Here is a 26334-nt window from a genome sequence, read left to right on the forward strand (position 1 = left end):
AGGCTCGGTCTGCTCCCGCTGAGCGGCTGAAAGGGGGGGAGAATAACGTGGGTTTGTTGTTTTTATTGAGGTTTAGTAGGAATTTGGTGTTTAAACGGGGCAGGATTTGGACGAGAGAAAAGGGAGTCGGAGAGTGAGGAAGGTGGTGGCCCGTGGAATCCTCAACCCCCTGAAATGTTCGGGAACGGATCTGAAATGTTTGGAAGGGGTTTGTTTATCCCATCAAAGCCCTGTCTGGTCTGGGGCCGAAAGGGCACATTGAGGCTTTTCCTCCCTTTTTTCCACACAGGTGTGGGGACCAGACGGGCGCATCCGCGTGGTTTTCCCAGCAAATATTCCCCCTCTCAGCCCAGATTCGGGGCTCACTCGCTGCCAAAACACGCGGGAGGCTGCGAGTGGGGGCGGCCCTGGGCCATCTGTCCGTCCCTCTGGGGTTTGCTCATGGTTTGGGTTCAGTCCCACTTTTGTGGCCGTTCCTCCCGGTTTTTCCTGGGCAGGGCGGGGCTGGCTCCTTTTCTTCACGCTGGCCCTGCCTGGCAGAGTTTGTGGAGTTTACTGGTGGTGGCTTTTGCTTCCCGAGCCTTTTCCCAGTCCCCATTAACAAAGTGTTTTTCCAGCCAAGCCAAGATTAGTCAGCGCTGGAAGAGCTGCTGCAGGAGCAGCCCTGGAGTTGGAGTTGTCCTCATCCAGCAGGTTCCCAATGATGCTTGGCTTTCCCTCTGCCGTGGGCAAGCCTTGTTTTTTGGGATGGGAGGTTGGTCTTGAGGGAGAAGTGGTCTCAGAGCAGGGGGAATTTTAGAATGGGAGGTTGGTGTTGAGGGGAAAGTCTCAGAGCAACGGTAGAAAATCCAGGTGAGGTGGATTTTCCTTTAGAGGAAGAACTCTTGGTTTTGGGCAGGCAGAAAGAGAGAACCCCCCCTCACATAAAGGTTCTGTGCTCCAGCAAATCCTGTGTCCACGTCCTAGATCTGGGGACAACCCCTACATGTGGGACTCCTCAGTGGCTTTGACATCTCCAGGCATGAACTGGAGCACAAACTCCTGCCTGTCAGCTTTGTCCCCTGTGTCACAGGGACCTGCAGCTCCAGGTCTGGTTTAGGAGAATGAGGGGTCGCTTCTGCTTGTTTTTTGCCCGGAGTTCCCTGGTTTGAGTTGTTCCCCCCCAGCTGACGGGATGGGAGCAGTGCTGTGCTTTTGTAGCCACCTCTGCCTTCCTTCTGCTCCTCCATCTGCCTCTCGTGCATCATCCTGCGCCGCGTCGTGCCGTGCTTTCCAGGCAGTTATTTATTGCTCCTCTCTCTGCTCTTTCTGCCCGGTGTCTGTGAGGTGTTCTGAGGATCTTTAGTGGGGAGAACTGGTTGGACATCAGGAGGAATTTCTTCATGGTTGTTAAACATTGGCAGGGGCTGCCCAGGGAGGTTTGGAGTCCCCACTCCTGGAAGTGTCCAAGGAAGGCCTGGCCATGGCATTCAGTGCTCTGGGCTGGGGGACAAGGTGGGCATCGGGCACAGGGGGGACTCCATGGGCTGGCAGGGCTTTTCCAACGCAAATGATTCTGTGTTTCTGTGAAAGTTATAAAAATGCAAGTTATCAGTGATGCAGCTCATTGTATGGAAGGATTTTGCATTCTCAAACCACAAACAGGCAGTTTTACATCTACCAAACTCAGCTGTTTCCTGCCCTTTTCCCACAACCAAGACGGACGTTGCGTTGAAGGTGTTGTGTTGGCACAAGAGAGGATGAATTTCATTGTAAGGGTCGTGCAGGGTGGAGTAAACCATTACTGTGTGTGGAAGAGGGTTAATCCCAGCCTTGCTCCCTGCTGGTTTGGGAGGTTATTTCCGGGTGCTGCCGGTTGGGGTGGAGCAGGGAGCTCTGAGGGGTCTGAGGTCACTGTGAGATAACGGAGGTGGCGCCTGTGGCTGTGGTGATAAGAGGAGCTGGGTGAGGAGAGGGGAAATAATTGGGCTTCCTATGGTCTCCTCCACGCACCAAGGCCGTGGCTTTTCAGGGGGAGGGACAGGGAGGCTCTTGGCAGAGCCATGTTCTTCTGGCAGCACCTCATTCCCTTCGTTTCTCTTTCTCTTTGTGCCCTCCATGTCCTGTCCTCTGCCATGCTCAGGAACGTTTGATGGGTTCTGGGTTTGGCTTGATTGCTGCCTGCTGGTGGTATCCAGCACTCCTGCGTGGGGCTCCCTGCTCCATGAGGAGGTTCTACCCTATGGATTCATCATGCACAATGAATCCATCAGTGCCTGCATCCCTGCCCAAGTCTCCTCCAGAAGAGCCCAGGTCCAGAGCCTGCAAAACAGCCACAAACCAGATCATCAAGAGGCAGCACAATCCAATCTGTTTTAGGAGTGGAGCAGAAGGGGTCAGGAGTGGATTAATCCGAGCTGTAATGGATGTACCACGAGTGCTGGGTGCTTAATTCATTGTCTGGGATGTGAGGCCGAATGCTCATAAATCCAATCCCAGCAAGACGACAGAGGTAAAGCCTCACTTAAACTGATTAACTCGTCTCTCCCAGAGTGTCTGCGCAGGGAATCTGCCATTCCAGATTTGGGTGTGCAGCTGGGATTTATGACACGCTCGCTGTGGCTGCGGCAGCGCCGACCCCGGCCGGTAACGTGAGAGCTGTGCCGGGGCTGTGCCAGCGCGGGCTGACCTTGGTTATCCGGTGCTGCCGTGTGGGGCAGGGACTGTGCACCTCAATATCGCTGCCCCCGGCCCGAGGGGCTCTGGGAGGGACCCAGGCTGGGCAGTATCAGGGTGGTATCAGTGAGAAGGTAGGGGAAGCTTATGCTCATTTCCACCGCGTGTGTTCCCCCAGTTCTGCTGCCTCTGGCTGCTGTCCTACAGGGTTCTGGTTATTGGTGCTCCTCCTGCCTTACCCTGCTTTGGCACCGCTGCTGGCCGTGGGTCTCTGCTGTTCGAATGTCACAGTGAGAGTCTGTGTAAGATTTTGGAGTCGCTGGAATGAAGCAATGGAAGGCTGTAGTCTAGACCTTAGGACACGTAGTAGTTGGGTTTTTGGGAGCGTGTTGGATCTGCTCCCTGCGATAGCATCAGGGCTGTGGCCACGCCGGGGCTGAGAAAGCTTCTCCCATGTGGCTCGGCCAGTCCCAACCTGTGGTGAACATGTTCTTGCTGAACTGGCCTTTTCCAGCCCCAAAGAGACACAGTTTGGCTACACAAGATGGTAAACGTGAAATTTGATCATGGTCCCGAGGGGTTTAGGCCGAGTTCTCTGGTGCTCCTTGCTCTGGACTCCTGCCAGAGGCAGGATCGGTTGGACCAATCCACCTGATCTCCTGTGCTCCAGAGAATGCACAGAAACCTCTGCCTTGGCTGGTACCATTTCTGGGAATATTTGTTCCCATAAAGCCCAGCTTTATTTTACTTTTCCTACTTCCCTGTGATTCAGGGCCTCTGTAGGTATTACAGGTCCAGTGTTAATGGAAATGGTCCAATGGGGATTATTCACCTTTATCTCAGTGTTTTTGTGTTTAATGTGCAGACTCTTCATTAAGTCAGGTTATCAAAAATAGAAATGGATGTGACTTTGTGTTTGGTAGTCACAAGAAGTTTCCCACCATGGACTGATGGCAGTCTGAGCGGAGCCTTTGGGTGCTCTGAGTGTGGATAGAGTTACGTCACTGGAGTGAACTGGAAAGCACTGAGCTAATGATTGAGGTCCTTGTAGAACTGGTTATTCTGGGGAGCTGTGTTGTGGGAAAAGGCAGAGATCATAGATGTTGGGCTGGCTCATCCATGGGTATGCCCGGATTGGTGCTGCCGGCACGCCCAGGGTCAGTGGGTGCTGTCTTGGGGGCAGGTCACGCTGCAGAAAACATCCCTGACTTGTGTAATCGCAGAGGTTGGAGTTTGGAAACGTGGGCAGACAGTCCTGGTCAAGGCTTGCTTTCCCTTAATGATCCTGGCCTCTAATCAGGGCAGACCGGCCCTTCTTTGGTGTGCTGGATCTCAGCAAGTCCAACCCTGCGCTGTCCAACCACGGACATGTTGAGGCCCTGCCATGCCCGAGGGGTGTTGGCCGGGCCTGTGAGAACATCACATCTTCCCTTCTGAAGCTTGACACGGGTCTGGAGGATTTGCTGGAGCGCTTTTTTCCCTACAGAAAAGTAACATCTTGCCATGTTTTTGGTTTTCGTCCGCTCTGTGGTGCTGGTGGCTCTCCTGGCGCTCCCCCCTCGCGCAGATCGTTTATGCGGAGCGGCCGCTGACCGACAACAACAGGTCCTTGGCCTCCTATGGCTTGAAGGACGGGGACGTGGTGATCCTGCGCCAGAAGGAGACGGTGGAGCCTCGGCCTTCCATCCGCTTCCCAGGTGAGGAAGGCTCCGTGCCAGCTGCTGCTCCGAGCCTGCAGAGGTTCCTCGGGCTTTATCCAACTCCTGTCAGTGTCTGACACCCCACTGGGTGAGGGAGGGAAGGTGACTGGGATGAGGCACAGGGGCTTTTAAATTAGCTAAAGGGCTTCCAATTTAATGTTTGTTTTGTCCTGAGGAAGCCAGTGCCACTTTACTGTTGTTTTGGGGAAATATGGAGGCAGCCAGGAGGGTCCAGAACAGTTTTGGTGAAGGTGTATGAGTTTTCCTATGAGCACTGGTTCCCTTCCTGCTGGGCATGATGGCACAGCCGTGTCAGACCCAGAAACAGTGCCTGTGGATGTGTCCTAAACCGTCCTGGGGCAAATTCCCTGAGAAGCCCCATCTTACCAAACCCAGTGGCACAATTGTGTGTACACGTGAAAGGCTCCTCCGGGAATGTTTGAGTGGAGCCCTGTGCCTCTCTCCTGCCTTCCACAGCCATTCCTAGCAAATCCCACTCATAAAATATCCCTGAAAAGGGTGCCACTGGCTGAGAAGGGTGTGGGAGCATTGCTGAGGTCCTAGTCCTGCCTCAGCTGGAGGATGGGTACCTGCAATGCAGGTCTGCAGGAATGGTACTACGTTTTTTTTCCCCCTGCTTTTTTTTAACCCGAGAGACTCCGAAGTTCCTTGGAGCCACTGGGTTTAGCCCTGCGGTCCCTCCATGAGGGATTCACGTCTGTGAAGCTGGGAATAACCAGTCAGCAAGTGCATTTCAGGGGATTAAAAATGGGGCAGACAGACGAGCCCAGTTACATAAACGCGCCGTCGTTCCTAACCCAGTAACCCGGGGCCGTGGCTGCGCTTCCGACTCAGCCGCTGCTCACGGGATCCGCCCTAATGCAGCATTAAGGGCAGCTCATCCTCCCCGTGGTTTTCCAGCGGGTTGTACCCACGACACCTGTGGTGTTCCTCCCTCCAGGTCTGCCCAGGATAGACTTCAGCAGCATCGCCGTGCCCGGGACGTCCTCGCAGCAGCACCAGCCCCCGGCACAGCGGCCTCGCCCGTCGCCCCCGGATGCGCCGGCATTCCCGCAGGGCCTGGACAACCCGGCGCTGCTGCGGGAGATGCTGCTGGCCAACCCCCACGAGCTGTCCCTGCTCAAGGAGCGCAACCCGCCCCTGGCTGAGGCCTTGCTGAGCGGGGACCTCGGTGAGTCGGGCTCGGAGCTGTTGGAGGGCTGATCAGGGGTGTTTAACGAGCTGGGGTTGCTGCAGGCTCATGGAGGCTGTGGATGAAAGGTGCCTTTGGGAGCACTCAAGGCAGAGCTCCTCTTTCTGGGTGTATTTCTCCTGCTCGGTTTCTTTAATATCCTCTGTCCCCTACTCAGAAATACCAGATGCGCAGATAAGTCAGGTGTCTGTGAACATGGGTGACTCAGCTCCTGATTTTTTCACTAAGACACTCCCAAATGCACATTTTCCAATAAAGGTGATGTGTTTGCTGCATGCCAGAGCCTGCTGGGACTCAGCAGGGAGCAGCACGCTCCAAAACCAGCTCTGTCCATAGTTATTGGCTGCTGTGGAAGTGAGCCTCAGAAAGGGAGAGGAAAAGGAACACACAAATAGTGTCTCTCAGGAGCTTTTTCAATAACAATAATCATAAATGTTTAAGTTTCTGTTAATCTTGGAAGTGTCCCTGTGTTTTGGACACAGTTGAAGCCTTGTACCATGCCCTTCACTTTCTCTGCAGGTGAGTAGCTGATGTGGGTCCCTCGTTCTTCCTGTAATGAAAGCTTTGAACTCTGTTGTCCTTTTGGTATGGAAAGAGCAGAATTTTGGGCATGCAGATGTGCTTCTAAACCTCTGCAGGATGTTAGTTGGGAAATAAATCCTGTTGAGTTTGGAGAAATGAGTGAAGAGAAGGAGCTTTTAGCAGGAGACTTCTCCCACTTTCAGTGTTACAGCTGAGTGATCTCCCTCTGTTAAGGGAAGCCAGAAAGAAACTTCCATGGATATTGTCAGCCTGCTTAATTTTTAATTCTGGCTTTAGTTCATATCCAGAGTTAAAACCATGTTCTTTGCATTCTTGGGCTTCTTCACACTTCTTGCTGGGAGTCTTTCCCGTCACCTTGAGCAGAGATGCTATTCTTGGCACAGGAAACCAGAGGTTAAGGCCAAGACGCTCAAAAGTGGCTCCTCTGCCTGGTCTGTGCACATCAAACTTGGAGCCAGATGTCCACTTTCAGTCCCAAACGGCTGCACTGGGCTCTCAGGAGGTTATGCCCTTGTCCTACTGCACAGGTGCTCCTCTCGGTGTTTGGGCACAGATCCAGTTCAGCTCGGCTCTGATTCCCAAATATCCACATGGATCTGTGCCCTGTGGCTGTGCTGGATGAAGGCACCTGCTGTACAGAAGCCTAATTTCAAAAATCCAAATAGCAAAACGTACCAAACGACCTCCCTGAGCATGTAACAGCCCTTGAGGCAGAGCTGCTTCCTGGGAACTGCATCCCTGGAAGCAAACCCACAACCCTCCTCGTGTACAGACCTCCATGGACTGCCACGTCCTTTTTGATCCCATCCAAGTAGTGAAAAATAGTCAGAAACCATCCAAAAAGTGGGGATCTAAAAGCTGTGGTTTTAAAATGTGCATCTAGGCTTAGTGTCCAGCCTAGGTTCCAGTGGTAGGCATTCATCTTGATGGATTATAATCTCTGACTTTGGTTTCCCTGGGTTTAAAGAAAGTTTTGCTGTTAGTCTGTGAGGTTTTCACTTTTTTCCCTTATAAAAATGTATGTGCCAGGAAATTGAGTTTGATTGGGCAGGGTTTGGGAAGGGACACAAGGAGAACGAGCTCATCTCAGCGGGTTCCCAAATTTGCCCCCAATCCTTTGAGGTCCATCCGTGCTGCCCTCAGAGGAAGCTTTTTTCTGTGTGCTGCTGAGTCTGCCCCTCAGCTGGCATCAAAGGAAGCATTTGCTGTGCCAGAATTTGATTTGCAAGAGTAATTTCCAGTAAAAAGCATTTCTGTATCTCTTTGTTCCCACAGAAAAATTCACGAGGGTGTTGCTGGAGCAACAGCAGGACCGAGCCCGGCGGGAGCAGGAGAGGATCCGACTCTATTCTGCTGACCCCTTTGATCTCGAGGCACAGGCCAAGATAGAAGAAGACATAAGGTAACAAACCAAAGTGCTTTGCAGGCTTCGGGGATCTTCCCTGGGGAAAACACTGCTCTGTGCTGCCATCCATGGTGGCTTTTCCTTGGAGGAGGCAGAATCTAAACACACTCCTTGTATGAAGACACGTTTGCTTGCAGGGCAATGCTCCGGGCCACCTTGGCACGTGGGAAGGTTGGGATTTGGGATGTGTAGGTGCACCCCATCCCTGAAGTGTGTCCAGCTGAGCACAGAATGTTCTTCCCTGAGAGGGTGGTGAGGCCCTGGCACAGGTTGCCCAGAGAAGCTGTGGCTGCCCCATCCCTGGAAGGGTCCAAGACCAGGTTGGACGGGGCTTGGAGCAACCTGGGCTAGTGGGAGGTGTCCCTGCCCATGGCAGGGGGTGGAATGGTCTCTAAGGTCTGTTCCCACCCAAACCATTCCATGGCTCCATGATATGAGGTGGCAGCACTTCTGTCCATGTGTGTGATGTCCTGGAGCTGCCTGTGCTGGTCCAGTCTGAAACTGGAGTGCTTGTGGAAGGCACATCTGCTCTTGAGAGGTGGAACCTGGGGCGCCTCAGCTGTGTTCTGAGCAGAGGGCTGGGCCAGCGTTGGTCTCTGGGCTGAGCTCAGCACAGCAACGCGGCGTCACTTCTCCCAGCTGCCCTGGAGGTTTGGTTTCACATCCTGCTAATTCTTCTGTGTCTCTGGCTAATTCCAGTCTCCAACATCACCGCTGTCGGAGCGATGTTCTGCAGAAACACATTCTGCTCATCAGCTCCCTCCCTCTTGCTGCCTGCCAAATGTAATTGCTTTGGGCTGAGGCTTGATTTCTTCAACTGAGTGATAAATCCTTGAGTCAGGACATGGCTGGTGGTTTCCCCCCTGCCCCGATAACCAAGTATCTGTCTGGTACAGACTCATCCTTGGTAAGAACAAAATTCAGTGGTGATAAGAGTTGTTGGTGTTGGATAAATGCTCAGCAATGCAGAAACCAGACATCTGTAGATAGTGAAACATTGCTTGGAGGCACAGGAATGCCTCCCTTCTCTCTGTAGATGAGGGACAGATAAAGGGGATGTGCCTGAGGTTGTGCAGCTGTTTGGGAACACTTTGGGCTGAGCAGTCCCCAGATTTCACAGCCTGCCTAGTGAAAAATGAAATGGCATCAAAATAGGAGCCCTTTTCCCTTTTTTGGGAGATGCAGTCAGTGTGGATAGCCATCACTTCCAAGATTGTCCTGGGGGCCATGAGGGGCTTCTGAAAGAGCATTTCTTCTGTCGGCCTGAATTTTCACCAAGGGCTTGTGCTCGTGGTGACATTTTCGCTGTGGTTTTGCTCACCTCCCTCCCTTCCTATGCCTGGAAAAGGAAGGATACCAGGGAAACGGGAAGATTTTAATGTTCAGCTACTGTGTGGGATTCCAGGGATGTAGCTCCTGGCAACATCTCCCCGTGCCCTCGGCGTGACTAACGAATACGCGGGTTTTTTGCTCGAGACTCCTCCGGGTTAACGCTGTGGTGGCAGGTTCCCGTGGCCAACACAAGGTCACCAGGAGCTGTGGTGTGAGTCAGGCAGGGGCTGGAAAGAGCAGTGGCTGCTGGGGAGCAGCTTGGTGTCTCTGGAATACACCAGGATCATTCCTAGCAATCCCTCAGCTCCAGGGTCTGTGTTTACTAATGAAGCCGTGGTTTAAATGTGTGTTTGTAAGGTGGATGGCAGCAGGTGGGATTTCCAGGTCTGTCTGTGGGTCAGAGGGATGTTACAAGGCCTGGCTGGTAGAAATTCTGATTTTTCTCTCTCCATGAAATCCAGGCAACAAAACATTGAAGAGAACATGACGATAGCGATGGAAGAGGCGCCCGAGAGCTTCGGGCAGGTGGTGATGCTCTACATCAACTGCAAAGTCAACGGGCACCCCGTGAAAGCCTTTGTGGACTCAGGTGAATTACCCCATTTTCATCTTTCTCCACACTCTCCCTCACTGAGGGTGACAGTAAACGTCCCAGTAGTTTTCCCCAGAAATCCCGTAATAAAGCACTACATGACAAGATGTTGAAGCACCTGAGCACGGCCTGGGTGTTGTTTAAGGGCAACAGAGCAAATTGTTGAGAGAAGCAGCGTGTGAACACCCCGGATCAGGGCTCCTGGGAGAGTTTCTGGGGCTCCCATTCCTGGAAGGTCACTGCCATATGTGTGTGTGTCTTATCTCATTTTGCAGACAGGGGGATTTCACACGCCTTTAATGTAGTGGTTCCCATCCACAGCCCTAAAGGGGAAGTTCTTGGGGTTGTTCCATCTGTGCAGTACCAGTCAGTGCTGATCCGTGTGTGGGCAGCCAGGTCAGCACAGTGGGATTCCCAGGAAGCCTTTATGCCCTGGGGCTGCTGCTGAGTGCCAGATCTTGAGCTCTTCCAGGAGAGAATTTAATTTGTGATGGGGATTTAGCAGGAATTCTGTTGCTGGCAGGTGCCCAGATGACCATCATGAGCCAAGCCTGTGCTGAGAGGTGCAACATCATGAGGCTGGTGGATCGGCGGTGGGCCGGCATCGCCAAGGGCGTTGGGACACAGAAAATCATTGGCAGAGTGCACTTAGGTAAGTGCTGGCATTTCTGGGGCAGCTTTAGCAGGGGTTTGACTGCATTTCCCACAGTCTTGGCACTGAGGAGTGTCTGGTTGGGTGCTGTAACTCCCACAGAGTAAAATCAAAGTGCATCTGCAAATGTGTTTGTTTGTCTCGGGCACAGAACTCTGTTTTCTGTCTCATTTAATGCTTTATTTTAGTGGAATTACCATAACACTTGGAGGTGAGGGAGTCCCCAGCTCCTGCAGGTGTAGAGAATACGTTCTCTGGGGACAAAACCTGAGGTGAATGTGGAACACCAAGACCTTTCTTGTTTGGGGTGGGAGTGTTGGGCAGGGAGAGCTGCTCAGGAGGGGCTCCAGCACAGTGCAGTGTGTGCTGTTCCTTTGGGAAGAGCAGCCTCTCTGTGCTCTTGTGCAGCTTTTCTGGATGGAGACGATTGTCCTTACTACTGAAAAATCAATTCTGTTCACTGTTGTTGCTGCTTAAGCTTGCGTTCTAATGAGCTACTCACAGCCCCTTGAGTTTGGGGGGTCAGAGAAGCAGGACTTGAGGCTCCTGAGCACGTCAGCTTTTAAAATAATTAACTTGGGACTGTGAGAGGCCTGGCAGTCCCTGGGGCTTGCACAGGGCTGGACTTTCTGTGACCAGAGCAGTATGTCAGAGCTCTGGTTTCAGATGTGCCCAGACCTTCCCCAGCAGATTTGTCATGCTGTAGTGGTAACTTCTCTCCCTTGTGTTTCAGCTCAGGTGCAGATTGAAGGGGATTTCCTGGCATGCTCCTTCTCGATCCTGGAAGAGCAGCCCATGGACATGCTCCTAGGACTGGATATGCTTAAGAGGCATCAGGTATCAAAATCTCTTCTGAAACAGTAACTGGCTCTTCCAAGTTAAGCACAAAGTGCAACATAAGTGCCTCGCCTGTCAATTCAGTAGGGTGTTCCTGGAGAGGGTTGATGCTGGAATATCTTCTATCCTGGAAGCACGTACACTACATCCATCGTGGACAGCTCCAGGGTGCCTGGCTGCTGCCTGAAGCTTTTTGCTCTGATCAAAGATGCTCAAAGTTTTATAACTGAATGATTTATTACAAATCGAGTCAGACAGGACCCTTTGCTTGGAGCTGATGCTCCTGGCCCAGCGTTACCTGCTGGGAGCTGTTCCCATTGGAGTTGGGTTGTCTTACCTTGTTTCTCCCCTGTCTCCGGGACCTGACTGGCTCTCCCTCAGGCCCCTGACGTGTGGCTCTCTTCCACAGTGCTCCATCGATCTCAAGAAGAATGTTCTGGTGATCGGCACGACGGGCTCGCAGACCACGTTCCTGCCGGAGGGGGAGCTGCCGGAGTGTGCCCGGCTGGCCTACGGCGCCGGGCGCGAGGACGTGCGGCCCGAGGAGATCGCGGACCAGGAGCTGGCAGAAGCAATACAGAAATCCGTGGAGGAAGCAGGTACCAGGAGGAGCCCAGCTGAAGTGGGAGCCTGCATGTTGTTTTGCTGAGTGTCGGGATGTCTGTGAGCAGTTCCCCTTCCAGCTCTGGGGAGCAGCATCAAAGGGTGCAGAGAAGGGGCTGTATTCTTGCTCCAAGTGCACTTCTCTCTTCCTTTCTGGACAGCAAAACCTGCATGAAGGCACTTGAGGGGGTTTGCTGTTTAATTGGTGCTTTCCCTGCAGCTTCCCACCTGCCCTGGTTTCCTGGTCCTTGAGGTGTGGACATGAATGGTTGTCTGTGACACCCGCTCAGTGGTGTCACATTGTAGTGCCTGGCAGGGCCGTGGCTCAGCTGTGGTTTTTCAGCAGCCTCGTGTAAGCACAGCTTTGGGGAGGCTTCCCAAATCCTGCTCTTAATGGCTGCACTGTGGAAAAATAGAGCAGCTGTGGCAGTGACAAAAGTTCATGGCAATTTTTAGAAACAGCACTATTGCAGCATTTTTCCCTGGAATGGTGCTCGTGCCCTCGGAGGGGGAATTGCTTCTTGTAGTTGCTCTAAATTTCAAAAGCTGAATTCACATCCCTGTGTGCATCCTCAGCCTTAAATGTGATCTGCAAAGAGAACTCTCCCGTAGTTCTGTTCCTGGTGCCCCTGGAATCCAAATGCTGCACAGATGCAGTGCCTGGGCTAGGGAAGATTTCAGTGGCTGCAAAATTTAGTGAAGTAATTTTATTTTCAGCCAAAAGAGCTGAAAGCTGAGCTATGAGCCAAACGGTTTGAAACTCACATTTTCTGTTCAACTCCTCCCTTAATTCAGCTTTTGGCTAAAGGAAGAATTCATTATTTTTTCCCTGCTGTTACAGGGAAGCTGTGAATACCTCAGAGTGTATTTCTTAGGCTTTTCCAAAACTTTTAAAGATAACATTTTATATCCAAGTGTTTTATGGAGACCTTTGACTCTTCCTGCTCATTTTCCCTCTGGAAGCACAGAGTAAATTCTACTTTCTACACTCATGCAGAACTCTTTGCTGGGTCAGGTTTAAGCTGATACAGTTGATTCAACATTTTTTATTGCTAATTTTTTAAGACTCTAGCATGCTCATATTTAAGATTGAAGTGAGATAACAAGATTTAACAATATATTAAATTTATTTTTGTTTATTAGATATTAATATTTATATACATCTAACTATATTTAAATATTAATATTTAACCATATTTGACCTTCCAGTCAGGTTTTGATGTCTCTAAAACTCGGGCTCAGTACCTTGGGCTCGTGTCTCTTTCCCATAGCCTGGCAGGTGTAAATATTAGTTCTTTTCCTGTTAAAACCTGGAGCCTGATGGAGCCTGAGTTGGTTTTTGGAATATATCTCTACTTTGGATGAGACATTATAGTTGGTTGGGTTAGTTCTCTGCTGAAAGGGTCGAATAACAAGCAACCCTCAGCTCAAACTATGAGTCTTTACAATAAAAACATTTTAGTCGAGTGTTTGAAAAAGAAGTGCCTGAAATTACTTAAATCCAAGCTGCTTATGTACCTCATACAGTTCTAAGGACCACATGGCTTTGTTCAGCCTAATCAGCACTTGACCACTTTCCATTGATGCTGAGCCCTAGAGGAATGTAAAAGATTATGGGAATAGGAAATGCATGTTGTGTGTTCACTTCATGCTCACAGAACACCAGAACACAGGACTAAGGTGGGGTTGTGTTCAGATTGACTGTGACAGTCCTGACACAGGACCAGCCTCTGGCCCACAGGCATTTGTTGGCTGTATCCTAAAATGTCAGCAAATTCCCTCTCTCTCTCTTCCAAAACTTGAGTTGCTGCTAGGTGGTACCAGGAAAACCAAGAAAGGAAAGAACAGGAAACGGAAGAAGGAGAGAAAGAGAACAAGATGAAGCACCACAGAAGCTCAGCTCGCCACAAGATGTGTGTTCTTTCCTAAGAGCTGGAATTTTTGCTGCCTTCCAGGAGATGGTACAACACAAATGGCTGCTTGCACCTGGAGGCTATTAAAGTGCTCGTTTTGAATGCACCTGGATTATCCCTGAGCTTTATTTAATCCCTGAAGCCCACTTAAGGGAGCCTCATGACTTCTGTCAGCTGACCTGCTGGTGGTTCAGACCTACAGAAGGCAGCTGAGGTGGTGGTGGAGCCCTGGTGTGGTTCACTGGCATCCAGATCCTCCACGTCCTCATTTATCTCTGAGGGCTTTATGCTCTTTTGTGCCAATTTCCCGTCACTGGAAAACTCGGTGATCATGGGGGATTCACAAACCTGGCAGCAAAACTGGAGCTGTTTGAGGAGGAAGAAAGGAAGTGTAGCCAGGCAGGTCACCCCATACGCAGCTTTTCATCCAGGCAGCCTCAGTCCAAGTTGCTGCCACTGCACACAACTTGGGCTGTTCCTATTTAAATTCCTGAGAGGAATTTATCCCTGATGGTGCACTTTGTGGGGAAGAGTTTGTTCCTGGTATTAGCTGGATCAATATCCCTGATGGGGCTGGGATTCAGCTCCTGTAGATGCCCCAGGAGGAGGATGACACAGAGCAGTGCTTGGCAGAAAAACAGCTCCTGCTGCTGCCTAAATGCAACTCCCCAGCGGGTTTGATCAGACCCTCATTAATGATCCAACGGGTCAAAGGACAGTTCTGCTTCCTCCCTGAAGGGTTGGTTTGGGAACAGAGAGTGAGAACGTAATCCTTCCACATAGAAACAGAAAGGATCCCTCTGGTTTTCATCTGTATCCATATCCTGTGTCACAAGGCTTTTCCCTTAGGAAAGATGAGCAGTGCATCAATCCAAGGGGTGGTATCATGGCACATACTGCACCAGTTTTAGTTAGCAGAGAATAAAAGAACAAGAGGCTGAGGAGAGAAAGGCAGATTCCATGTTGTGGAATTTAAAGGGAATCCTGGCTGTAGGTGTGGGCGTGGTGAGCTGTGCCCCAGTACTCCTGTAGAAAGGGAAAGACTTCAGGAAAACTAGTGTTTAAGACCACTGAACTTGGGAGGGGAAAGGGAGCTCATGCAGCACAAAATATGGATGTGTGACCTGGGAGGAGCAGGGCTGTGATGGCAGGACTGATGTGACCGCAAAGGTCGGGTGAGTGATTTAACGAGAGTGCTGATACCTCAGCTAGATTAGACTGTCAGCAAGATAAGGTCACTTCTTTAACCTCTCCTGATAACCAGAGCAGTGTGTGGTGCTACTGGTAGACATCTGCTATTCATCCAGTCTCATGGGGAGAAGGAAGCAGCGAGCTGGGCTTGGCTTCTGCCTGTTTCTCGTTTGCTTTGCTCTTCCCAGCCTCGTCAGCAGCTCCTTTGGGGGGTTTCTTTCCCCTTTAGATCTGTACTCTTTTGCAGCAGGCTGGTGTTGGTTCGCCTTCTCTTACCTGTGATGGCACTGCTGGGAGCACAACCCAAGAATGGTGTAGCCATCTCAATTCTCATATCCCTGAAACATGTCTCCTGAGTATCTCCAGCCAGAGGGAAAACAGAGCAGTAGATTAATGCCCTGTGCCGTGTGTAGTTTACCAAGTGTGTAGCATCACCCACGGACCGCTCTGCAGCACAGACAGTACAGAGCAACCTTTAAATTGTTCTTTGGCAGAGTTATCATGACTCGATGTACTGAATTTCCCAGGCAGAATCCTTCTGGGAGGCAGGAGCTCCTGCAGCCTCCACGCTGTCACGCTGGACAGTCGGGAGTGGAGCTGAGCAGGGCTGTGACCGTGCATGGTGTGTGCTCTGAATGCTAACACGAGTTTGGTGTGTTTGTTTCCTAATCCAAACAGAACGTCGGAAGCCTTGATGCATGTAGTGTGTGTTTACTGCAGCTGGAGTGGGCCACAGACCAGGTATTTACAGCCACCCGTTCTGGTTTGCGCTGCCGCGGTGCAAACGGTGGTTCTGCCGTGTCCTGACTGCTCCTGTCCTTCTGTCTTCTCCAGAGAATAGTGACAAAGAAACTACCTCACTGGAAATGCCCTCATTACCAGCTTCTGATGGGTTTCAAAATCCAGTCCAGTCTTCAGGACTAAATTCCAAGATCTGTAATCCCACAAATCAACTACTTGATCGTTCTGTCTCTGCCCCTGCTTCAATTTGCTCATCCGAATCCAGCCTCGCAGAGCCCACTGATCCCAGAGCCGTCAAGACTTTTGACTCTTCACCTGAACGCCAGATAATCCCAGAAAAAGAGCATCCTCTGGTGTTAGAGCATCTTTCCAATAGCTCTTCCTTGGCAAATAACCCGTCTCCCCACACCGGGGAGGTAACCTGCTCCAATCCAGCTTGCCTTTCACAGAAGACACTCGAAGAAACATTTATTGCTGACATTTTAAAGGAATGTAATGCTAAAGGACAAGATCACAGTCAGGAACATCCTCTAGAAGTGACAAAAGACAATTTGACTGACACTGCTGCCAAGCATGGGCAGGATGAAGATATCTGTCTGCCTTCGGAGCAGGAGCAAGAGCATGAGCTTCCCATAGACCATCGGACGTGCAAAGAGCCAGAAAAGGAACATCTGGAGGAGCAAAATGAGACAACTGACCCAGAACCTCCTTGCCATGTTGGTGGGTTTGAGAAACCTGTTGTGGCAGAAGCCAACCAGCCAGAAGATCCTCCCCTGGAAACAAGAGATGGACTAGAGAGAGCAGGTCTTTCCTGTGCAAAAGGGATGTCAGCCTCCTGTGTGCACATGGAAGCCTCCATGGAAGTCGATGTAGTTGAGCAGGATGCAGCTGAAGTGCGGAGCTCAGCAAGGGAGCAGAAGCAGCAGAGTGACGACAGACGTGTATCTGACCTGAGCTCGGACGCCTTTTCCATGGAGGTGGAGTTGCTGAAGTCTTCGTCCTCCTCGAGGGCTCTGCTTCCCACCAGTGATGTCCTGCAGTCTAAAAGCTCTGGGGAAATTCCTGCAGAGTTGTCTAATTTGGTGGCTGAAGTCAGCTCTTCCCCCTCCAGCATCCACGAGCTGAACACGGCTCCAGGAGGACCTTCAGAAGAGCCATGTTTCCCTCTGGCATCAGCCTTGAAAGAGCTTCACAAACTCCTGGTTATCAGTCGGAAAGGGGAATGTAAGATTCTCGCCTCGGAAGAAGTCTCCCAGCTGGAAATGGTTTGCAGAGAGCCAGCAGCAGTGGAGAAGGGGCTTCTTGAAGGTGAGCAGAAAGGCTCAGATCCAGCGAGCCAGGAACAGAGCTGCTCCTGCCCCGAGGTGAGGTCTGAGGGGAGCCAGCCCTGTGATTCCAGCAGAGAGCACGTCAGCACCAGGCCCGTCGGTCGCAGTCAGCCTGCGCTCAGGGAGGGGGCTCTAGGGAGGCAGAAGGGTCCAGGTAAGAGCCATTTGGTCCTGGAGAGTTCTGCAGCCACACCTGAGCAGCAGCAGAGCCTGGAGCAGGGGGAGGCTTTGGCAGAAGCTTTTCAGAGTCCAGCTAGTCCGACTTTGGAGCAAAACACACCCGTTTCCTCCACACCTGCTTTGGGTGAAGGCGCACCTCAGGATACGCAGGGCCTGTTCACGGGAGCGCCTGGGAGAAGCAGCAGTGCTGCTCCTGAGGGTGGGTGTGAGGAGCCACCACTGAACCCACCAGCTGCCTGCACCAGACTGGCCGCGGGTGCCACTCCAGCCCCTGCTTTCCCTGCGGCTGATGTCGACCGGATCCTCGGTGCTGGTTTCACCCCGCGGGAGGCTCTCGAGGCCTTGGAACAAGCGGATGGAAACGCAGATCTTGCTCTTCTCATTTTGCTGGCCAAGAGTATCGTCGTTCCCACGTAACAGGGAGCTGGCTGGGGGGTCTTCTACAGGATGTATCTCAATTACACACCACAATGGATGAGCAGAATGTTGAGCCAGATTTTTTAATTATTTGCAGCCAAAGTAACTTGTCTCTTCTGTTTTACTTAATAGATTTGGCCTTTGAGAAGAAAGAAAACATCCTAGCATTGTGTGGACAGAATAGCTTTTAATTCTTCATACTGGATTAAAATGACTGGGTTATTTAAATGTACAATTTTAGAATAAGCTCCAGTGCTACGAATAAAAAGCAGAAGCCGTTGCGCTCACTGCCCTGTCTGGAGCAAAGTGGGTTGTGAGAGGAATTGGCCATGGGATGGGAGGTGCACATGGAGTCCACACGGACTCTGGATTTGTTGTAGCTCTTTGTAACCCAAAATCCAGCTGTTGAAACCATCCTGGCAGCGACTAAAGATGTGTAGATGCCCACAGACATAAAAGGCTTTGTTAGAGGAGTGAGGGGTGTGGGTTTTCTGGGGAGTGTGTTTTTGTGTGTGCACGGGGAAGGCTGATGCTTATTTTTGCCAAACCCTTTTAAGCTGGTTAGATTTAGAGTTGGACTTGATGATCCTTGTGGATCCCTTCCAACCCAGAATATTCTGTGATGCTCTTGGGCCAGTGTGTTCCAGTTTACAACATGGGGATAGAAGAAGGGAAGGGATAGAATTTGGTGCTACCAAAACTTTAAAGAGACATTTTAACTTATTTGGAGATGCATTGGTATTAATTGCAGGGGACAGGGGGAGGGAAAAGGAGTATTTGACATTTTTTTCTAGCCTTGCCCACATCTCATTTCCCCCATGCAGAAAGAACAAGCTCAACCACTTAAAGGCAAAACCTTAACAACGAATTTGTTTAACAAACCAACCATGTGTTATGGCTCCAAATCCTCCTCTGCCCGGGGAGGAATGAACTTCATCTCGGTGGCTGCATTCCCTGTGCTCTGAGAGGGGCTGTGATTGGAAGAAGCATCTGCTTTGCACTGGTTTGTCTGGATGTTTGGGGATGATCAGCCTTTGAGCTGGGGGGTGCTGATCTCACACCTCTTCAAGAGCGAGGGCTCCCCAGTAGGGTTCATGAAACAAATGCACTGACGTGGCTTCTGTGCTACAACCGTCGTGGCCTTCTGGGACACCCCTGGGGAGTCCCTGCGTGGTGAGGCCTCACTGAGGCTGGGCTGTAGGAAGCCCTTTCCAGATGCTTTTTTTGGGGGATGATGCTCTGCAAAGCCCCAAAACTCTGTTGGGGCTGGGGAAGGAGAAGGAAAGTGTGGCTGAAACCAAAATTTAAGTAGGAACTTTGATTTAGTCCCACTTGCAAATCTCAGAAGTGGCTTTGTGTCAGGTGTTCATCTTGAACTTGCTGCGCTGAGCTGAACGTGGAGTGATGGCTCAGCAGCACCAGACACGTGTTTTTGTTTGTGGCTTCCATGTGGTGTTGTCATTGTCTCAGGCCTGTGTCCTGGTGTTTCGTGTTCCCTGTTGCTTTAGCAGGTTTCCTACATGTGTGCTGGGCTGTTTTCATGCAGGTGGCATTTAAAACCAACACAGATTCGGTTTCATCTGTCACCTTGCAAGAGTTTCTGCTGTCAGTGAGCGCTGGTGTCAGATTCGTCTCAGACACGTGGGCAGCCAGGAGATCCTTTACAGTAACGAAGAGCCTTAAGGCATTCCACTGTCAAAGGGAGCTTTTCCGTGAGCTGGGGCAGTCCCAGCCAGGCCTGGAGCTCCCAGACAGGTTTGGCTTATATCCCTCTGCTTGTGATGCTGGCAGTGGGTGTTGCTCCGTGTGGGAAGCAGTGCTTGGCTGTCTGGGAACCCCCCGCCTGAGCAGCATCCAGCGATTCACTTGGAGCTCTGCTCAAAATGAGTTCCTGAGGCCAGACTGCAGCTTTCTCGTCTTCACCATGTGAGTGGTGGAGTTCCCCCTGCTGAAGGTTTGGTTTAATATTCTTGCAGTGAGCACCTCAAATCAGCAAAAGCCCCTCTGTGAAGGGCAGCACCTGGGCTGGTACAGGAGTAGTGTCGTCAGGTCTCTAGAAGCCTTAGGAAACAGAATATATTAGACCTGTTCCCATCTGCATCTGGTTCACTATCAGAAGCAGCAGCAACGAGGCTCCAGCTCTCAGATCCAGAGTGACTTGAGACAGCTGAATCTGCTCCCAGTTTGTGCCCTGGGGCTGGGTGAGGTGGTCCTGGGAGCAAAGTAACGCAGGTAGCAGGTGCAGGTTGGCCCTCTTGGATGCAGGAGAGCTGAACCTGCACCTTTAGTCTGCATGTGGATCTACTGCCAGCTGCTTGGAGCATCATATGTTGGCTGCTCAATGTTAGCTCCTCATGTTAGCTCCTCAGTGTTAGCCCCTTGTGCTCACCCTTTCTGTTTTAGGAGCTGCTGCTCTGCACCGGGCTGGGGACAGGCTCTGGTTTCACGGCCACGGCGACTTAGGCTGCGCATACGGAATTTACGCTATAAAAGCTTTAGAGCATCAGCCAGTCTGCTTCAATGCTCAGTTTTACTCCTTGTCAAATACAAGTTTTGAAACCCGCCCTCCTGCCAAAGCTGTATGGAAGCATTTATCCATAGTGCTAGAATTCCCTGGGTAACTCTCTCAACTGCTAGAAACAAACCCTGACCCCCAACTGATAAATACTTGTAAAACTTTTATCAAGTAGGTCCAAGCCTGGTGATTTAAATCTCTTCATTTCCGAGCCTTGCTTTGAGTGAATGGCTATGCGCTGCTGAATTAGTGAATATTTTTTTTAGGAGCAAGATTTAGGAGAAAATTGGGGCAGTGGTGAGTATTTAAGGTTAAAATAAAATGTAATAGAACGTGTGTTTAGCGAACGCTGTCTAAAAGTTGTCTTTGTTTCAATGTGTGTCCTCTCTGCTGTGTGCACACACACGTCCTCTGCTCAGCTTCCAGCAATCCCTTCGCTGGTCCCTGTGCTGACCTGGCTCACAGAGTGGGAATATTTCTATGGAAGGAGGGATGGCAGAGCACTACAGCTTGTTGGCTACAGCAGGGGATAAAGGTACCACCAAAAGCTTTTCAGGTTTCCAAAGAGCTGTGTATCCTGGCCTAAAATCAGACCTTTGCTCTCTTCTCTTCCCCCTCATCATTAATTGGTGCTCCAGTGTCCTAATGTCACATCAGCAAAGGGATTTCACCATGAAAGTCCTGCTCTAGAGTAAAGCAATGCTCAGAAGCTGCTTCGTGAAGCTGCCAGTGCCTGTGGGACCAGGTGGGTCTGTAGAGATTGTTTCTGGGTGTTCCCTGGAGCCACTGTTGGGTTTGGATGTATTATCTTCCTTAAAGATATGGAAGCAATGGCCTTGGCCTCTTGCTGAGCATGTGTTTCTCTGCACAAGGCCGGAGGTGAGCACAGAGGGATGTTTAGTGAAATCCCAAAATCTGGAAGTTTCTGGGCACAAGTGACTGACAAGAGGAGGGATTATTCTTGTGATGGTCCCTGGCATGTTTTCCTGCTGCTGGACAGAGCTGAGCTGTGCTGTTACCCTGACAATCTGCCTCGTTGCTGCATCTGTTTGACTTTCTACATAGGCACTTGGTCTCCAGGACTGTTAATCTTGTACCTTCTCTGTGTTCCTCTCTTCCTGTCTTTGTCTCTCCCTCTTGCCATCCTCTCCTCAAAAGTAGCAATATTTAAGTGTACTTGCTGAATGCTAACTTCAGTTTTCTCTAAGATGCTATGCCATTGACAAAAGGAGAAGCAGATCCTAGAGGTTTCCTCACCAGACTTGGATTTCTTGCCAAACAGCTCCCCAGAACTTTAACAGGAATTCAAAGAGGAGAAATCCAGAGGTATTTTTGCCTGCCTCTCTCGGAAGTCAGCTTGGGAAACGGGGTCGGTTTCGTGTCCATCATTCCCCTCTGAAGTGTTCAAGAGATTTCTTCCTGCACTGTGTAGATGAGGCTTGGTCTGTGATCCAGATGTACCTTTGGGTCACGCTTTGATGCTTTTTAGCTTCAGAGTTTTACAGACTCACTTAGGGAACTTGAGGGAATCAATACTCAGGAATCCTAAAGCTGGTTGCGTTTGTGTTGTTGACTCTCGTGGGCTGAACACGCTGCGGCCTCGCAGGCGGCTGAAGGGAGGAGAGTGGGTGTGTCACCAGTGGGATGTGGTTCTGCCCAGAGTAATACACACTTGATTCTTTTTTTGATTTTTTTTTTTTTTTTAATATCGGGGGACTGTTTATCAACAAAATTGATGTGTAAAGAAAATTTGATATTTAAAAAAATGAATAAAAACTTTATCATAATGTTGCTTGGTTGGTCTGTCTGTATTTCTGAGGCCAGCAGCTCTGCACTCAGAGCCTTCTCTGCCTTTTTTGCCAAAGCCAGTGGATTTTCCTTAACATAAATGTCATTTTAAACGTAACAAGTAGAAATCTGTGGGTAAAATTATTCCAGTTGGCAGGGCCTGAGAACAGGCATGAGAAATTCCTGTATTCCCCTTCTTTGGGGATGGGCTGATGGGTCCTTCAGGCAGGACTTGGAAGTGGAAGAGCATGAGAATAAACACAAAATGTAGCACTTGGACACAGCTCTGTCTGATGAAAAAATGAATAAGGTACTCCTTGTCTCCTACCTAAATACCTCATTTCCAGCCTGATTAGGAGATGGTTTTCTTTTCCTGGAGCTGGAATTTAATTTCTTGGGTCATTAAAAAAATTGGCATTTCTATCCCCGCAAAGCTCATGACAGTTGTAGTTAGAAATAGATTTTTTGAAGTCCCATTCTCTTAGTGTGAGAGAACAGGTTTTGGAAGGGAGGAGTAGAGGATATTCCTCCTCTGAAACTTGGGGCACAGTGACAAACCCCAAGATAGCATCTCATGGAGCAGCAATTCCTTCTTCAGATCTGGAAAAACTTGCACTTTTCCTTGGGACAACACTGAGGTTTTGACTGTCTTAAGTCCTCGCTATCAAAAGTTGTCAGTGTTGGTACCAGATGAGAGACACAGACACAATGGGTTATGAATCAGTTGCTGTGACAAATTTGGCAGTAGTCTCCTAACATGTTCAGAGCTCTGCATGTGCTGCTGTTGGCAGTGTTAGAGCCAAGTGAGGTCATTAGTGTCATGAGGTCATTAATTAGGAGGCAAAACTACATTTTGAATCCTGTTCTCAGGGTGGGAAAGGGTTTGATGTGAGGGTTGCTACAGCCTCATCATACGTTGACCAAAGCGTTCACTGTGATTTTTTCTGCTGGGAGATGATTTAAGGACTAAGTGCCCTGGTTCAAAACTGTTTTGAGCACTTGGGCCTTGTTTTTTCTGCTTGGGGAAGATGGTTTTATTTTGGTAACATATAAAAGTGAAAATTAACCACAGTTATGGTTGTGTTCACATTTGGGATTGTCCCAGTCTGAATTGGGAATGAAAGCTGAAGGAGGGTAGGTTGGCCTCCCCCTCCCTGGAAGTGTCCAAGGCCAGGTTGGACAGGGCTTGGAGCAACCTGGGCTAGTGGAAGGTGTCCCTGCCCATGGCAGGGAATGAGATCTTTAAGGTCCCTTCCAACACAAACCAGTCCGGGATTCTGTGAATTTGGGTATTGGCACTGAAATCTGCAGCCTTTATACAGCCAAGAGACGATCACACCCTGTGCAATAAATGTAAAGGTGCTCCAGGTCGGTGTGTTTTCCTTGGTTATTTTTTGTGGGCCTTTAGGAGTAGAGGTCTCCCCTAAAAACTCCCCACAGAGGTCTGGAGTTTAAAAATAACAGGTGAGGGTTTTCTGAGCAGTCACGTGGGCGCTGAGGCTGCGCTAAGAGCAGAATGCAGAGAGGTGAGGTGAGGGTTGCAACATGCGACTTCCTGCACTGGAACACTCGGGGAATGCTCAGCAGAAGGAACCTGACCGAGCCATTGCTCAGGAATTCTGCAGTGCCTCCCAACAGCCCTACCCGGCCTCTCTGCAGTCCCATGGTCTGAGCACATGCCTGGTGTGCCTTTGCCAAGGGAACCACTTTTTGGGCACGTTTGTCACCAGAATGGGATTTGGGAAATCCTGCTGGCCTGCCCGGCTTTTGATTCACTGTGGTCTTACACGGATTATCTGCTCTGCCTCATTCCCTGGGGGCATGCTGGGGGTGCAGGGACCCCTTGGAAGTGTAATCACTCCACTATGACATAATTGCCTCTGACAACCACGTGTACTAATTACAGGGTGCTGTCATGATTGCCAATAAAGCACTGAGTCACAAGGATGTGAGTGCTGGTGACTGAAATCCCTCACAACAGCCACTGCCAAAGGAGTGGCTGTTTCCCAGTCCCTTTGTTAAGAAATGGGACGAGGTTTAAAATCGAACCACTTGTGCCTGGCTGTGGAAATGGAGGTGTGTTCACTTATAAGCCAACGGTTTCTTCTGTGTTTTTTTCCTAATACTAATTTTTTTCCTGCCTGGATCACTGGCAGCATTATTGAAGTGCCCTATGACTGCACTGCATTAGGTAGTATCTTAGGAGCATCTTGCATGTAACACACCTTGCTCAGGAGGTGATAGCCTTCTGTCCTTCCTCACTCTCTGTCTGTCACAAGTGCCCAGCGGCTCCCCTCCTTGTGGATCACATTATCCATGCCAACTTCAGGCTGCAAATAATAAGCAAAGAGTTAAAAACCTCTTGGGAAGAGAGTGGGAAGCAGCCCAACATGTGGAGGGAGTGGGATGGAGCCTCCCAAGCTTGTCTAAGGAGAATGGCAGCTGTCTAAATGCTGGGAGTGAGGAATTTTCCATGTAAATCCCTAATTGTGTGGTGGGTGCTTTAAGGGATTACAACCAACTCGTTTTACTGGGAGTAAAATGCTTGGGGCATTCAAAGCATCCAGGAAAGCTGCAGGAGACCAGGAAGTCTGCCCTGCCATAGAATCCCAGAATGGTTTGGGTTGGAAGGGACCTTAAAGATCATCTCCTTCCAACCCCCATGGGATTATACAGGTGTGGATGCTGCACCTGGTGCCTCTGGAGCAATGAGGAATGCAAATGGATGCACATGCCTGCTAGTGTTGCTCATTTTCCTTAGACTTCATGCTTTAAATCCGAAAATTCACCAGCAAAGAATAAAACAGTGCGTGGGATCTGTTGGGCTGCTTTAAAAGGAGCTGACTTTAGTCTCTCCAGTGACTTGCTGGGGATCAGGCTTGGATGCTTCATGCTCAGGACTGCTGTGGAGTAGTTGTGTGTGGGTTTTAGGGGGGTCCTTTCCCTCAAATCCCCCCTGGTTCAGTAGGAGAGAGTCACCTTCCTCCCCAGCTGCTGAGACAAGCTCTTATCCTTCGGATCTCACTTACAATGTTTCTTCTTCTCTAGAGGCTGGTGGGGAGCTGGAAAAATAAGAGTTTTCTGCTTTGGCTCACTTCTAACCCAAGCACTAAAGAGCTGCACTCTCTTCCCTTCCCTGGGAGTTTCTCCCATGGTTTCCAAAGCTGTTTAACTGGCTGGGCTGTTCCTGCAGGGAAAGAGCAGGTTTGGCCTGGTGTGGTTTCTTTATCCAAGTCCTTGCTCAGCCCTTTCCTTCCCTGCCAGCAGGTTATTTACAGAGGAAGGGGTGGGAATGGCAGGGAATGTGCTCCTGGGGAGCTGCTGGCTTTTCCTTTTTTAATTGCTTTGACTTTCAGTTCCATTTTCAGTTCCAGGGTCGGGTGCAGGCACTAAGCCAGCCTCGAGTCACAATTCTTCACCTCATCCTCAGGAGGAGAGTTTATTATTATTTTTTATTTATTTAACCCCTCTCCATTGAGCCTTTGTGCCAGCTCCTGGTTCTGTCCTGTGATGGCAAGTAGGACTTGTATCTGAGTTTTTTAGGAGCTTTTCCCAGCGATGGAGGTTTAGGCTGAAACAACACTTCATGTGGCCCATTTTTGGATCCATGGTGCCACTCAGCACATGGACCCCATCAAAGAGCTAGATCCCCTATTTCAAGTTGCTGGAGGGGGACTGAAGGAAGCACTGCTGAAGCCCACAATGGTGGGGTGCCATGTGGACTCCCCATTTTTCCCTCACCACGGAATATCTCCCTTTCCTTTGGGGCCAGCGCCCCAAAGCCAGAGGCTGGGCGGTTGGTGGCCACCTCACCTGGTGTCCCCAAACCCACTGTGTGTCCACTCAGCAGGCACCCAACACCACTGTCCCCTCCTGTCCCCTCAGGTGACTGTGAGGGACCCATCTCCCCTCACCCCCCTCACATCCCTCCTTGCTGTGAGGGACTCAATGCCATCTTCTCTCGTGTCCTCTCACTGGGTCATGAGGGTCCCAAATGCCATCTCCCCTCACCAAGGTCAGGGACATAATGAACTCAAAGCCATCCCCCCTCATGTCCCCTCACTGTCCCCAATGCCATCTCCCTTAATGTCCCCTCACTGAGCCTGAGGCTGCGTGGGACTTTGTGCCATCTCCCTCCATGCCCTCACTGTCTCCAACACCACCTCCTCCCATGTCCCCTCAAAGAGCCCAGAGCCATGAGGGACCCGGTGCCATCTCCCCTCACATCCCCCCTCACTGTCCCCAACACCATCTCCCCTCGTGTCCCTTCACTGTCCCCAACACCATCTCCCCTCGTGTCCCTTCACTGTCCCCAATGCCATCTCCCCTCGCGTTCCATCAGTAGCTCATGAGAGAGCCAACACCATCTCTCCTCACGTCCCTCACTGTCCCCAGTGCCATCTCCCTCATCCACTCATCTCCTCTCACCTCTCCAATGTCATCTCCTCTCATGTCCCTGTTGCTGGCTCAAAGGGGACTCAGTGCCATCTCCCGTCACATTCCCCCTCACATCCCATGACCGTCTCCAACGCCATCTCCCCTCGTCCCCCTCAATCCCCTCTGTGGCTCATGAGGGACTCAGCGCCGTCTCCCTCACGGGGTCACGAGGGTCCCACCGCCATTGCCCCTCCACCCCCTCGCCCCTCAGGGGCCCCGCGGGCGCCATTTGGGTCGGGCAAGGGCTGGGCCGGGCTCGACTCGGCTCAGCTTCTCTAAGCTAGGCCGGGCT

General features: G+C 50.7%; 1 protein-coding gene across 1 annotated transcript in view; it reads left to right on the plus strand.

Moving 5' to 3' along the window:
- Positions 1 to 21609, plus strand: part of DDI2 (DNA damage inducible 1 homolog 2) — a 22687-nt gene extending 1078 nt beyond the window's left edge. The window contains exons 2-12 of the mRNA XM_029965223.1: positions 290 to 395; positions 2531 to 2625; positions 2700 to 2789; positions 4223 to 4352; positions 5317 to 5547; positions 7387 to 7513; positions 9310 to 9437; positions 9964 to 10092; positions 10826 to 10929; positions 11339 to 11528; positions 15471 to 21609. Coding sequence (XP_029821083.1) covers positions 290 to 395; positions 2531 to 2625; positions 2700 to 2789; positions 4223 to 4352; positions 5317 to 5547; positions 7387 to 7513; positions 9310 to 9437; positions 9964 to 10092; positions 10826 to 10929; positions 11339 to 11528; positions 15471 to 17302 — 3162 coding nt within the window. The 3' untranslated portion in view covers positions 17303 to 21609. The remainder of the gene's footprint in view (positions 1 to 289; positions 396 to 2530; positions 2626 to 2699; positions 2790 to 4222; positions 4353 to 5316; positions 5548 to 7386; positions 7514 to 9309; positions 9438 to 9963; positions 10093 to 10825; positions 10930 to 11338; positions 11529 to 15470) is intronic.
- Positions 21610 to 26334: the final 4725 nt, after the last annotated feature.

This window comes from Manacus vitellinus, unplaced genomic scaffold (genome assembly GCF_001715985.3).
Source record: "Manacus vitellinus isolate BGI_N305 unplaced genomic scaffold, ASM171598v3 scaffold_92_pilon, whole genome shotgun sequence".
NCBI classification, from domain to species: domain Eukaryota; kingdom Metazoa; phylum Chordata; class Aves; order Passeriformes; family Pipridae; genus Manacus; species Manacus vitellinus.